Source organism: Aquarana catesbeiana, linkage group LG02 (genome assembly GCF_042186555.1).
Source record: "Aquarana catesbeiana isolate 2022-GZ linkage group LG02, ASM4218655v1, whole genome shotgun sequence".
Classification (NCBI taxonomy): domain Eukaryota; kingdom Metazoa; phylum Chordata; class Amphibia; order Anura; family Ranidae; genus Aquarana; species Aquarana catesbeiana.
In genome coordinates, this window is record NC_133325.1 from 590,777,491 (window position 1) to 590,792,669 (window position 15,179).

Genomic DNA, 15,179 nt, shown 5'->3' on the forward strand with positions numbered 1-15,179 from the left:
TGTATTTTACCCCTGTCTTTCTGTGTTACATTCTAGAACCCCCGTCTCACGAGGAAGCACGAAGCGAAATGTGTTCCTTCAACTCCTCCACAGCCAAGATCTTGATCAATATATTATTGTGCTATATGTCCATCATTTTTTGAGGTCTGAGGAGGATCACCCTAAATGACCCTAAATGGCCCTCTGATTTAATGCAAATACATACTGTGGATGGGTTTTTAAGGGGTTGCTCACAGGACATGTGCAATTAGTTTTGTACGGATCAAAAATTCGTACGAATTTGCGTAAATTCGTACATTCGGGAGGATCTGAAATACGAATTGCTTTGCTTCCGAATTTTGTACGAAATATGAAATTTCGTTTACGAATTTCGGATCCAAATACTAACGAACATTTGTAATTGTTACGAAAAGTTAACAAACCTAAAAGTTAAAAACCAGGGAAGTAAGCACAGCACAGGGATGGTGGAAGCCCCTCATAATGAGGGGCTTCCACCATCGTACGAAATTTCGCATACGAATTACAAAATACGAATTAATTCTAATACGAAAAGGAACGGAACGAAACAAAGCGAATTTATTGACGGTGCACGTTGAGTGCATATACATTATGTGCATACTTCTTTTTTGAGTGGATTACTATTAGTTTTTTGTTTGGTTTGGTTTCTTTGGCTTTCAATAAAGCCACTATGTTTAGTGGTTAAGTCTTAATAAAACTTGGATTTTAAAAATATATCCACTGTAAAGTGATTGTCAAGGTTATTTTTTTTTTTAAATAACATGTTATACTTACCTGCTCAGAGCTTCTGAGCTTACCCGTCGTGCTTCTGACCTGTCTTTCAAGTGCTCCCATAGCAAGCCACTTGCTATATGGGGGGGGTGTGTCTATTGACACACTCAGTACGACTTGGGCCTGCCTTCCGCTCCCTCCTCACAGGATTTAATTGACAGCAGAAAGAGCCAAAAGACTCCTGTGAGGAAGGAGAGAAAGAGCAGTGCTGGTGCTTTCAGGCACAACGCTGGATCGAGATTGGGCTCAGGTAAGTATTGGGGGGGGGTTATTCAGAGAATGCATTAAATTGATTGTAAAGTCGTTTGTTATTTTTAGAGAAAAAAAACAATGTTATGCTTACCTGCTCTGTGCAGTGGTTTTGCAAAGCACAGCCCAGATCCTCCTCTTCTCGGGTCACTCTTCAGCTCCCCTGGCCCCTCCCTCCTGTCGAATGCCTCCACAGCAAGCAGCTTGCTATGGGGGCACCCAAGCCGAGTCACAGCTCCCCGAGTTCATTCGGACACGGAGTGCCGTTCGGCTCCACCCTCTCTCTCTCCTGGTTGTCTAACTGACATTGATTGACAGCACCGGGAGCCAATGGCGCCACTGCTGTGTCTCGGCCAATCAGGAGTAAAGTCCCTGATGGCCGAGGAACTTGTGGACATCGCTGGAGAGAGATGGGGCTAAGGTAAGTATTAGGGGGTGCTGGAAGGCGGCTGCTGCACACAGAAGGTTGTTTTTTATCCTAATGCATAGAATGCATTAGGATAAAAACCTTCTGACTTTATAACCCCTTTAAGGTAAAAAAAAAAAAAACTTTCTGTCTTTACAACCACTTTAAAAATCCCTACAAAAATGTATCTTTGTCCTACTGGACATACAGTATATATCATTGTTTATTGCTTATTACTATAGGGATGTGGTGGTAAGAGTTTGTGTATCCCTAGCCTTATCAAAATGCTTGTTCTTGGTGTGTGATTCAAAATAGAGAGCCGTTGGAATTGCCAGCGAATTTACATTTGTAGAATGAGAAGTCAGCAATGGTAGTCTCAATGTTTCTTTCAGGAAAGGTTTGCTTTAAACATGGTAGAAACAATAAAAGCAAAAAATGAAGAAAGAACTTTGGGACGTATATACAGATATTTAGGTCCCCATAAATCAGACAAGACCATATCAGATCTGACCTAGCTAATTCACATTTTTTGTTCTAGAAACAACATAATGTTAGGAATTTACCTTCTCAATAAAAAGTATGATCCAATGTTCCTTTAAGGGAACAAAAATAAATAAATTGGCAAGACCAGTAGTCTTTATCTGTCGGCATGTTGTTATTTTGTATTCTGGCCAAGTGACTCATGAGGGAAAACCCTGAGGTATATGTTTACATGTACAGTACTATTGCGTTTCCAACTCTCCCCCTGACTTTGTAACTTGCTAATCTCCAGGAATCTACTACACGGATATAATTTATGTGTACCTCCATTCTGGTATGCCTGAAAAAGAAGTAAGGGATGGCTAATGCATGCATAGTTAGCTGGCCTCTTATATCTCTCAGGGTCTCCAGTGGTGGGGACTGAATTTCCTGCACTGTGCCTGTTTCTACCATTAGAAAGCCAAACACAAAGAAGTCCTGGAATATTTCACTCACAACTGTTCCCTGAGCAGCCACCCTCTAATCACCTGGAACACACACAAATTTCTTATCCGTAGGCTGCTCATTCTGTTAGGCACTAAAGCAAAACAAGGAATAAACAAGGCTCTCCTGTCTCTTCTTGGCTTCATTGGGAAACTGGAAACTGTTTATAAATTTTCTCTTTCTACATGATACCCTTGCAGAAAGTAAAGGAAACTACAGTCACATAATATTTTATGTAAATGTGATTAGCTTAAAGTAGAACTACAAGCAAAGTAAAAAAAAAAAGAAAAAAAAAAGGAAGACATTTATCCCGCAGTCTGTTAAAAGTATTACCACAGCAGTTTTTGTTATTTATGAGTTTCCCCGTAACATAGGTTTATTACCTGTTTATGGCAAATGTATTGAAACGTCCCACACTCCGCTTAAATGCTTTCGTCATATACCGCTTCCTCCCAGTCTGAATATAGAGATCAGATATTCCAATGGCTTTCAACCTCAAACAAGACAATACTCGTTTGGTTGCTGAACATGGACTCTTTATTGAAAACATAGGTACACAGGTAATACCCCCCTCTTTGCATTCCGGGCGGGGTAGACTGTCCAATCAGCAGTGAAAGCTGTTGGAGAAATTCGCCCCCACCACTCTCACAGCTAATCTACATACACATCTCATAATATCCAAGTCAGACAGACACAATAGAACATTGGAATACAGCCACACCCCAAATGGCCCAGCAAAAAGTACACAACAAAATGAGACAATAAACTATTGGGTGAAAGACCCAAGCTTTCCAGATCTCATTAATCACCATTCCTATCACACACATCTGTCCACTGAATCCCAAACTGGCAGAGACCATCATGGCCTCCGTAATAATGTCCTTTTGCATTACATAACAGAATATCTTCCTAAATGCTTGTAGCTCCCTCAAATGCCAGGGCCCATAGTCAGTAGGCAGGAGGCTAGCATTCAGTCCCCTCCAAAAGCCTCTGTCCACGGTGAGTCTATCACAGCAAATAAATTAACAAATAGAGCAGCAGCATTGCCAACCTATGGGCAGGATAGACATGTAGTTTCAGATAGACTTAGTAGGGCACCAGGGGGTGCTTGGATGTGCTTTAGCATCCCCAAAAAGTATTTTTGCACCCCCATAGCACCTTCATCCAGAAGATCCCTGCTGGCCTAAGCATAGTAATAAACATTAAGTGAACAACTAAAATAGCATGCTTACATGTAGGATTCTAGACATTTAGCACAAGGATTGGATGTTGACACTGCAAAGCTGTTATTAATGTGCATCGGTAGCTTTTGCTTCGCAAGCCGGCATAGGGAACCAGATTTGACAGCTGTCAAAAATCTGCCAATGCCTGGCTTCCTACAGCGCTATCTACTTCCTTGTGGCAACCCCTGTGTGATACTTAAAGGAGGGAGTGGTGCGAGGGGGGATGGTAACGCGTTTCAAAGGAACAATCCTGCTTTGCCAAAAACCACTAGATCTTCCCAGATCTCTATTGGAAGCTGCAGGAGCCCTGTTACATGACTATTGATCTCCATTTGAATTTTGCTGAAATTCTTGATGGACATTTCTGAAATCTGTAACTTGCAGTGCACTGAACTAGTCTGTGGAACTTTTTTACATTTGCTGGCCTAAGCAGGGTATACGTGTATTGAAATTCAGCTGGTTCAGTAGGAACCAGGCGAATTTCAGTCTGTGTGTACCATGGTCTGTTCAACTGAAGCTCAACTAACAACCAGCTTCTGTTGAACGGTCATGCTGGAAAACCAACATGCTAATCTGTGTATTCTGATGGGGGGACTCCCAGCTGTCAGAATACAAGGGCACAGTGGGAGAGATCCCTGCATCAACATCAATCCCTGCATCAACATTGCTTTGATGCTTAAACAAAAAAACACAACGTGTATACCCAGCATTTCTAACATTTTGCCTCTATTTATGCTGCCTTGCCTTGCTCTTTTTGGCAGAGTGATCTCCCACCTGACAGAAAAATGATAGTTTTGACAGCAGTGTAAGAGAAAGGGAGCTTCACAGGACATGTGTGCAGGTAAGTAACACTACTGAACACCAGTGCTGGAGTATATGGTGCTGGCTGGTGGTTATTGTGTTTGGGGTTATTGTGCTTGGGGTTATTGTGCATGCTAGGGGTTATTTTGCCGGATGTTATCATTTCTGGCCATGAAACTTGCTGAGGGTTGTCATTTCTGTCCCTGAGACTTGCTTGGGGTTATTGCTAGGGGTTATCATTTCTGTCCCTGACATTTGCTGGGGGTTATTGCTGGCATTTGCTGGCATTTACTAGGGGATATCTTTACTGGCACTGACACTTGCTGGGGATTAATATTGCTGTCATTGACACAAGTGATAAGGCTTATTTTACTCCTACAATCTTTTCAGCGTATCCTCAGACCCTATTTTGTCTAAAAACAGTAAAGTCAAGGGAGAAAGTTGGCATACTAAAAGCCATACACCATGTAGCGATGCCTACTGTTGATCATGTATTTTTTGGGCCACGATCACAAGCATACTGTGGGTGATGCGCTATGTTATGTGCTTCAATACTTCAATGTGATTAAAACGAGCTACAGTCTTTGCTCTTATTAAGTTTCTTTATACTGTATACGCTAGGTGCATGAGAAAAAAGGCTGCACTCAATCTTCCAGATACAAGTAATATTGTAGATAAAAAGGTGCTCAAACTCCTATATTACTATACCCACAATTGCAAAAGATGACATTTCATCACCTATTTATATATGTGAAAATATATTATATGACAAGAGACCAATGTGAAATGCCACCTTGAAAATTATTAAACTACAATGTGACTAAAAATTCATAAACGATGTCACATAAAAAATAAAAGTGAAAGGTTAAAAAATGAATAAACAGTCTGCTCCAGTGTCCAATTATGGTCCAAAAGGACAATCCGTTTAAAATATGAATGCTGTGTGCTATGACCTCCGCCTGCAGTGCTCCCAGGTCACCAAACAGCCAGAAGTGCCACCTCCTTACCGGAGTATCAGGATGTCTAAGCAAAAGAGATCAAAAGTGCTTGAACACTTATGTAAGATCACTCCCAGGGTCCACTACCACTTTTCAAAACATCCAAAAAAAAACAAAATTTGCAAGACTGCACAGCTTTTCCTCAGGTATTGTAAGAGAACATAAGGAGACCACAGAGTAAATTTGCAAAAACCTTGCCATTTATTATACATCATGCGTACAAAAATCACAGTGCGTATGATGTGATTTTTGTGAGTATCGTGTATGTATAATATATATATATATATATATATATATATATATACAGTGGGGACGGAAAGTATTCAGGCCCCCTTAAATTTTTCACTCTTTTGTTATATTGCAGCCATTTGCTAAAATCATTTGTGTTAATTTTTTTCCCCATTAACGTATACACAGCACCCCATATTGACAGAAAAATACAGAATTGTTGAATTTTTTGCAGATTTGTTAAAAAAGAAAAACTGAAATATCACATGGTCCTAAGTATTCAGACCCTTTGCTCAGTATTTAGTACAACCCCTGGCAAAAATTACGGAATCACCAGTCCCTGAGGATGTTCCTTCAGTTGTTTATTGTTGTAGAAAAAAAGCAGATCACAGACATGGCCAAAAGCTAAAGGCATTTCAAATGGCAACTTTCTGGCTTTAAGAAACACTAAAAGAAATCAAGAAAAATAATTGTGGTGGCCAGTAACAGTTAGATTTATAGAACAAGCACAGGGAATAAATTATGAAATCACTCAATTCTGAGGAAAAAATTATGGAATCATGAAAAACAAACAAACAAAATAATACTCCAACACATCACTAGTACTTTGTTGCACCACCTCTGGCTTTTATAACTGCTTGCAGTCTCTGAGGCATTGACTTAATGAGTGATAAACAGTACTCTTCATCAATCTGGCTCCAGCCTTCTCTGATTGCTGCCTGTTGCCAAATCATCTTTGCAGGTTGTTGCCTTGTCATGGACCATTTTCTTTAACTTCCACCACAGATTTTCAATTGGATTGAGATCCGGACTGTTTGCAGGCCATGATATTGACCTTATGTGTCTTTCTTCAAGGAATTTTTTCACAGTTTTTGCTCTATGGCAAGATGCATTATCATCTTGATAAATGATTTCATCATCCCCAAACATCCTTTCAATAGATGGGATAAGAAAAGTGTCCAAAATTTAAATGTAAACCTGTGCATTTATTGAAGATTTAATGACAGCCATCTCCCCAGTGCCTTGACATGCAGCCCCATATCATAATTGACTGTGGAAATTTGCATGTTTTCTTCAGACAGTCGTCTGCATAAATCTCATTGGAATGGCACCAAACAAAAGTTCCAGCATCATCACCTTGCCCAATGCAGATTCGAGATTCATCACTGAATATGACTTTCATCCAATCATCCACAGTCCACGATTGCCTTTCCTTAGCCCATTGTAACCTTGTTTTTTTTTGTTTAGGTGTTAGAGATGGCTTTCTTTTAGCTTTTCTGTGTGTAAATCCCATTTCCTTTAGGCGGTTTCTTACAGTTCGGTCACAGATGTTGACTCCAGTTTCCTCCCATTTGTTCCTCATTTGTTTTGTTGTACATTTTCTGTTTTCAAGGCATATTGCTTTAAGTTTTCTGTCTTGACGCTTTGATGTCTTCCTTGGTCTACCAGTATGCTTGCCTTTAACCACCTTCCCATGTTGTTTGTATTTGGTCCATGTTTTAGACACAGCCGACTGTGAACAACCAACATCTTGTGCAACACTGCGTGATGATTTACCCTCTTTACCTACATACTAACAAGCAGATTTAATCTGATGCAGGTGTTAGTGTTTGTAATGAAAATTTACAGGGTGATTCCATAATTTTTTCCTCAGAATTGAGTGATTCCATAATTTATTCCCTGTGCTTGTTCTATAAATCTAACTGTTACTGGCTACCACAATTATTTTTTCTTGATTTCTTTTAGTGTTTCTTAAAGCCAGAAAGTTGCCATTTGAAATGCATTTAGTTTTTGGCCATGTCTGTGATCTGCTTTTTTTCCACAACAATAAACAACTGAAGGAACATCCTCAGGGACTGGTGATTCCATAATTTTTGCCAGGGGTTGTAGAAGCACCCTTTTGATCTAATACAGCCATGAGTCTTTTTGGGAAAGATGCAACAAAGTTTTTCACACCTGGATTTGGGGATCCTCTGCCATTCCTCCTTGCAGATCCTCTCCAGTTCTGTCAGGTTGGATGGTAAACGTTGGTGGACAGCCATTTTTAGGTCTCTCCAGAGATGCACAATTGGGTTTAAGTCAGGGTTCTGGCTGGGCCATTCAAGAACAGTCAGAGTTGTTGTGAAGCCACTCCTTCATTATTTTAGCTGTGTGCTTAGGGTCATTGTCTTGTTGGAAGGTAAACCTTTGGCCCAGTCTGAGGTCCTGAGCACTCTGGAGAAGGTTTTCATCCAGGATATCCTTGTACTTGGCCGCATTCATCTTTCCTTCAATTGCAACCAGTCGTCTTGTCCCTGCAGCTGAAAAACACCCCACAGCATGATGCTGCCACCACCATGCTTCACTGTTGGGACTGTATTGGACAGGTGATGAGCAGTGCCTGGTTTTCTCCACACATACTGCTTAGAATTAAGGCCAAAAAGTTCTATCTTGGTCTCATCAGACCAGAGAATCTTATTTCTCACCATCTTGGTGTCCTTCAGGTGTTTTTTAGCAAACTCCATGTGGGCTTTCATGTGTTTTGCACTGAGGAGCGGCTTCCTTCGGTCCACTCTGCCATAAAGCCCCAACTGGTGGAGGGCTGCAGTGATGGTTGACTTTCTACAACTTTCTCTCATCTCCTGACTGCATCTCTGGAGCTCAGCCACAGTGATCTTTGGGTTCTTCTTTACCTCTCTCACCAAGGCTCTTCTCCCCGGATAGCTCAGTTTGGCCGGATGCCCAGCTCTAGGAAGGGTTCTGGTCATCCCAAACGTCTTCCATTTAAGGATTATGGAGGCCACTGTGCTCTTAGGAACCTTAAGTGCAGCAGAATTTTTTTGTAACCTTGGCCAGATCTGTGCCTTGCCACAATTCTGTCTCTGAGCTCTTCAGGCAGTTCCTTTGACCTCATGATTCTCATTTGCTCTGACATGCATTGTGAGCTGTAAGGTCTTATATAGACAGGTGTGTGGCTTTCCTAATGAAGTCCAATCACTATAATCAAACACATTTGGACTCAAATTAAGGTGTAAAACCATCTCAAGGATGATCAGAAGAAATGGACAGCACCTGAGTTAAATATATTAGTGTCACAGCAAAGGGTCTGAATACTTAGGACCATGTGATATTTCAGTTTTTCTTTTTTAATAAATCTGCAAAAATGTCAACAATTCTATGTTTTCTGTCAATATGGGGTGCTGTGTGTACATTAGTGAGGAAAAAAATGAACTGATTTTAGTGAATGGCTGCAATATAACAAAGAGTGAAAAATTTAAGGGGTCTGAATACTTTCCGTCCCCACTGTATATAAAATGGCAAGGACCGTAATTGGACACTGGGAGCAGGCTTTTTTATGTTTATTCATTTTTTTACCTTTCAGTTTTATTTTTATGAAATGTTGTTTATGAATTTTTGGCCATACCATGTAGTTTAATCATTTTCAAGGTGGAATTTGACATTGGTTTCTTTTCAAACAATATGTTTTCACATATATAAATAGGTGATTATGTATCCTCTTTTGTAATCGTATAGTAATGTAGGAGTTTGCACACTATTTTTATTTTTATTCTTAATAACATTGCAATACTTTCTATCTGTTTTTATTATAACATGCGATTCAAGGTCATAGATTTAGCGCCCCCACTTAGATTCCCAGCAACAGTTTTTTTTCTTTTGTAAAAAAGGTTCAAACCATATGAATAGAAGCTGATTTTTGTAAGCACCTCCGGTACTATTATAGATTATCTCAACCCCTGTAACTCACTTAAGCTGGCCAGCTTGTCAAACAATCTGAATAAAGGCATGCAAAATATAAAAAGAATTTATATAGTGAATTCTATAATTACAGGTATTTGACCACATACAGTTACCAAAATACAATATTTTCAGCTATAGGGGGCATTTAATGTAAATAGTTCTATGAATATATAAATGTTTTAAGAAAAAAAAGTTAATTTATAATTTGTAAATAAATTAGCAATAAACTTTTATTAAGTATAATCTGAACATATTCTGTATAAGTGGGAGCTATTTTTGCTTTCAAGTACAGCACAGTGATTGTGCTTCATAGTTCCTTATCTATAGCAGGGGTGCCCTCTGATGTGCCCCTTGACCTCAAACCAGGGAAGGGCTTGCCCAGGGTCGACAGACAACACATACACAGAACTTCTGCAATGGACATATTAGCACAAAGAAAAGGGTTAACAAATATTAGGCTGCTTTCACACTGATCCGCGGGTGCAGCGCAGTTCATCTGTGGGCTAGCTGCAGCTGAGCCATAGACTTCTCTAATATCCAGTGGGTTTGATGCATTTTCAGAAAGTGCACCACACCCGCAGGATATAATAGAATTCTATGGCAAAGCACAGCTAATCCGCAGGATAGCCAAAGGTGCACTGCACTGCACTCGTGGTGCGGGTAAACCACAGCGTATCAGTGTGAAAGCAGCCTTCTAGGGGGCTCAGGACAGTAAGGGCTTGTTTAAATTTGCAGTTTGGGGGGTGATAAATCCCCACAGTTGAGACGTGCTTTTACCATACCCTCCAAACCTTGGTGCATCATCATGGGTCACAATTGGGACCCTCCCCTATGCTCCAGGGAGCCTGTGCAGTCTCCCTGTCACATTCTGTTTAACATTTAGACAGGAAAGGTAGCAGGGGCCGCATATACAGGAACTGATCGTCTCCATTTCCTTCCTGCAACCGCTGAAAGCCAGCTGCAGGAGGAAAATGTTCATTATTCTATTAAAATTCTAAATTCTGAACCATTTAATTTCATTGTGGTGTGCGACTGGTTACAGTTGCCCCCCGCTCTTCAAAAGGTTGAACACCCTTAATCTATGGCTTCCTTTTTATTGCCTTTAACTGCTTGGCGACTGGCTCACGCATATATACATCGGCAGAAGGGCACGTACAGGCATACTAACGTACCTGTACATTGCCCTTTAAGAAGTGGTTTGCGGGCGCCCGCTGCAAGCTCCGTTAGTGTAATCGCGGGTTCCACAGACTCAATGTCTGCGGGGATACCCGCAATCGTCTCACGGAGAGGAAGAACGGGGAAATGCTGATGTAAACAAGCATTTACCCATTCTGCCTAGTGACAGGACACTGATCACAGCTCCCTGTAATCGGGAGCGGCGATGAGTGTCATGTGACACATAGCCACGCCCTCCCCAGTTAGAATTGCACCCTAGGACACACTTAAACCCTTCACTGCCCCCTAGTGGTTAACCCCTTCACTGCCAGTCACATTAACACAGTAATCAATGCATTTTTAATGGCACTGATCGCTGTATAAATGTGAAATGTGGTCCCAAAATAGTGCCAAAAGTGTCCGTTCTGTCCGCCATAATGTCGCAGTCATGATAAAAATCGATGATCGCCACCATTACTAGTAAAAAAAAAATTATTAATAAAAATGTCATAAAACTATCCCCTATTTTGTAGAGGCTATAACTTTTGCGCAAACAATCAATAAATGCTTATTGCGATTTTTTTTTTTTTTTTATCAAAAATATGTAGAAGAATACATATCGGCCTAAACTGAGGAAAAAAAATGTTTTTTTAATATATCTTTTGGGGATAGTTATTATAGCAAAAAGTAAAAAATAATGCATTTTTTTTTTCAAAATTATCGCTATTTTTTGTGTTAAGCGCAAAAAATAAAAACCGCAGAGTTGATCAAATACCACCAAAAGAAAGCTCTATTTTTGGGGAAAAAAGGACGTCAATTTTATCTGGGAGCCACATTGCACAGCTGCGCAATTGTCAGTTAAAGCGACGCAGTGCCGAATCGCAAAAGTGCTCTGGTCTTTTGCCAGCCAAATGGTCTGGGGCTTAGGTGGTTATAAAGTAAACCTGACACAGATCTGGGCAATTCACACTAAGCATATATTAAAAAAAAAAACAAAAGTAAAATTCACATTCAGTAAAAACAATATGCAAAAATGATTTGTAGATCCAGAGAAAAAGTCATCTGACTGTATATGGAAATCCATCCTGTTCCTGTCAAGATTGACTCTGTTGTTCCAGAGTCATAAAAAGAAATAAATAATAATTATATATATATATATATATATATATATATATATATATATATATATATATATATATATATATATGCAGTATCTCACAAAAGTGAGTACACCCCTCACATTTTTGTAAATATTTTATTATATCTTTTCATTTGACAACACTGAAGAAATGACACTTCGCTACAATGTAAAGTAGTGAGTGTACAGCTTGTATAAGGCTAGCTTGACACATAGGCGGTTATCAGGCGTTTTAGCTCTAGAAATAGACTCTAAACAATGCCTGAAAACTGCCTCCCATTCATTTCAGTGGGACTTTTCACACTGGGGCGGTGGGCTAGTGGTACATTAGGAAAAGTCCTGCAAGCAGCATATTTGGGGTGAAATGAATGGGCAGCACTTCCAAAGTACCTGAGAAGCGATTCGGAAGCTCTGCAACAAGTGTGATTCTAACCCCTTCTTTGGCCATTAGCAGGGGTTAAAATTGCCCCGCTAGTGGCCGAAAAGCGCAGCTAAAACGCCCTGTTGTGAAAGTAGCCTTACAGTGTAAATTTTCTGTCCCCTCAAAATAACTTAACACACAGCCATTAATGTCCAAACCTCTGGCAACAAAAGTGAGTGCACCCCTAAGTGAAAATGTCCAAATTGGGCCCAAAGTTTCAATATTTTGCGTGGCCATTATTATTTTCCAGCACTACCTTAACCCTCTTGAGCATAGAGTTCACCAGAGCTTCACAGGTTGCCACTGGAGTCCTCTTCCACTCCTCCATGACAACATCACGGAGCTGGTGGATGTTAGAGACCTTGTGCTCCTCCACCTTACGTTTGAGGATGTCCCACAGATGCTCAATAGGGTTTAGGTCTGGAGACATACTTGGCCATTCCATCATCTTTACCCTCAGCTTCTTTATCAAGGCAGTGGTCGTCTTGGAGGTGTGTTATCATATTGGAATATTGCCCTGCAGCCCAGTCTTCGAAGGGAGGGGATCATGCTCTGCTTTAGTATGTCACAATACATGTTGGCTTTAATGGTTCATGGTTCCCTCAATGAACTATAGCTCCCCAGTGCCGACAGCACTCATGCAGCCCCAAACCATGACACTACAACCACCATGCTTGACTGTAGGCAAGACACACTTGTCTTTGTACTCCTCACTTGGTTGCTGCCACACACATGCTTGACACCATCTGAACCAAATATGTTTATCTTGGTCTCTTCAGACCACAGGACGTGGTTCCAGTAATGCATGTCCTTAGTCTGCTTGTCTTCAGCAAACTTTTTGCAGGCTTTCTTTTGCATCATCTTTAGAAGAGGCTTCCTTCTGGGATGACAGCCATGCAGACCAATTTGATGCAATGTGCGGCATATGATCTGAGCACTGACAGGCTGACCCCCCACCCCTTCAACCTCTGCAGCAATGCTGGTAGCACTCATATATCTATTTCCCAAAGACAACTTCTGGATATGACGCTGAGCACGTGCACTCAACTTCTTTGGTCGACCACGGCCTGTTCTGAGTGGAACCTTGTCAGGGCTGGGCTCAGCCCTTCCTTCTCAGAGCAGGCCGCTCAGCTGTTGGTTAAATGCCAGCTCTAATCTTTCCACAGCTACTCACCTGGTGATGATATCCTGCTCATCAGTCCTGCTGGCTACTTAAGCTGTTCAGTCCAGATCCTCTCTGCCTTCACCTGGTCAACATATCAGAGACTTTCTCCTGTGTATCTATGAAAGACTTGCTTGGATGACGTCCCTTCTGGTTCCTGATCCTGCTTGCTGTTCCACTACGCTGATTCTCTGGTTTCCTGATTTCCTGGCTTGTCCTGAAGTATGCTGATCTCTGGCTTCCTGACGTCCTGGCTGGTCTGACTATCCATTCCAGTTACCGAACTCTGGCTATGTTTTGACTACGTTTGCTCTGTTTACCTTTTATTATTATTATTAAACTAGTGTGATTTTTACTGCACTTCTGTCTCAGTCTGATTCATGGTTTCTGACAAACATGCCCTGTTAAACCGCTGTATGGTCTTGGCCACCGTGCTGCAGCTCAGTTTCAGGGTCTTGGCAATTTTCTTATAGCCTAGGCCATCTTTATGTAGAGGAACAATTATTTTTTTCAGATACTCAGAGAGTTCTTTGCCATGAGGTGTCATGTTGAACTTCCAGTGACCAGTATGAGAGACTGAGAGCGATAACACCAAATTTAACACACCTGCTCCCCATTCATACCTGAGACCTGTAACACTAACGAGTCACATGACATCGGGGAGGGAAAATGGCTAATTGGGCCCAATTTGGACAATTTCACTTAGGGGTGTACTCACTTTTGTTGCCAGTGGTTTAGACAATAATGGCTGTGTGTTGAGTTATTTTGAGGGGACAGCAAATTGACACTGTTATACAAGCTGTACACTCATTACTTTACATTGTAGCAAAGTGTCATTTCTTCAGTGTTGTCACATGAAAAGATATAATAAAATATTTACAAAACTGTGAGGGGTGTACTCACTTTTGTAATATACTGTGTGTGTGTATGTATATGTGTGTGTGTATATATATATATATATATATATATATATATATATATATGTATGTATATATATATATATATATATATATATATATATATATATATATATATATATATATATATATATATATATATATATATGGTCTTCAAAGAGTTTACGCACTTTTAATAGAGTTTAAAGTGTTGAAGAACCCTTGTGTATGTATGTAATATATATAATTTTTTTCTTTTACTTTTACAGGTATAATCAAAATTGACATATAATTTTTTGAGCATATTTTGATAGATTTTTTACTAATTGAACATTCTTTGAACGTGTTTTGTTGTATGTTTACTAACTGTATTCTCTGCTTAGAGTATGCAGCCTTTTACCCACACATATGCATAAGCAGCTGGGATTTGTTCTTTTTTTTATAATCACCATTTGAATAAATTATATTACATTTGTATATGTGATTGTAGGATATTTACCCATATTACAAGCTTGTCCACTAAGTGCATAAAGCTGCTGTTGATATGCCCACTCTTCGTCATTGGCAGCAGATATGATGAGCAGTCTTCTTCTCCAGCGGAATCTATAAAAAAAAAAAAAAAAAGTTAATTTTCTATGCACAAAATCTATAATTCTATATCATTCATTTTTGTCAGGGAAGAAAAAAGCATCATTATTAGGTTTGATAAAATATATAATAAAAATGGATGTTAAGACAATTGCATTACATTTCTAGGATTACAATATTACCAGAATTAGAAAGATTTTTTTTTTTTTTTGTGGGGGGGTTGTTAGAACAAAACCTTAGTTGCTTATTCAGAGCAAATAACATTGCCTCCTGTTAGCCTACCACCTCGGCAAGGTATACTTGACAATCCACACCCCCTCACCACCTACTCGCTTGTTGGAGCCCTCACTGGAAGGATGTGAAATCCCTTATGTGAGAGTGCTCGTGCCTCAGCGGCCAATCACTGGAACCAGACAATGCACCA

The 15,179-nt window shown here is 40.1% G+C and overlaps 1 protein-coding gene across 1 annotated transcript in view; it reads right to left on the reverse strand.

The window, feature by feature from the left end:
- The window catches only part of CCDC80 (coiled-coil domain containing 80), a 218,158-nt gene that overhangs the window by 24,732 nt on the left and 178,247 nt on the right, over positions 1–15,179 (reverse strand). Inside the window, exon 6 of the mRNA XM_073616268.1 lies at positions 14,667–14,770. Within this exon, the coding sequence (XP_073472369.1) occupies positions 14,667–14,770 (104 nt within the window). The remainder of the gene's footprint in view (positions 1–14,666; positions 14,771–15,179) is intronic.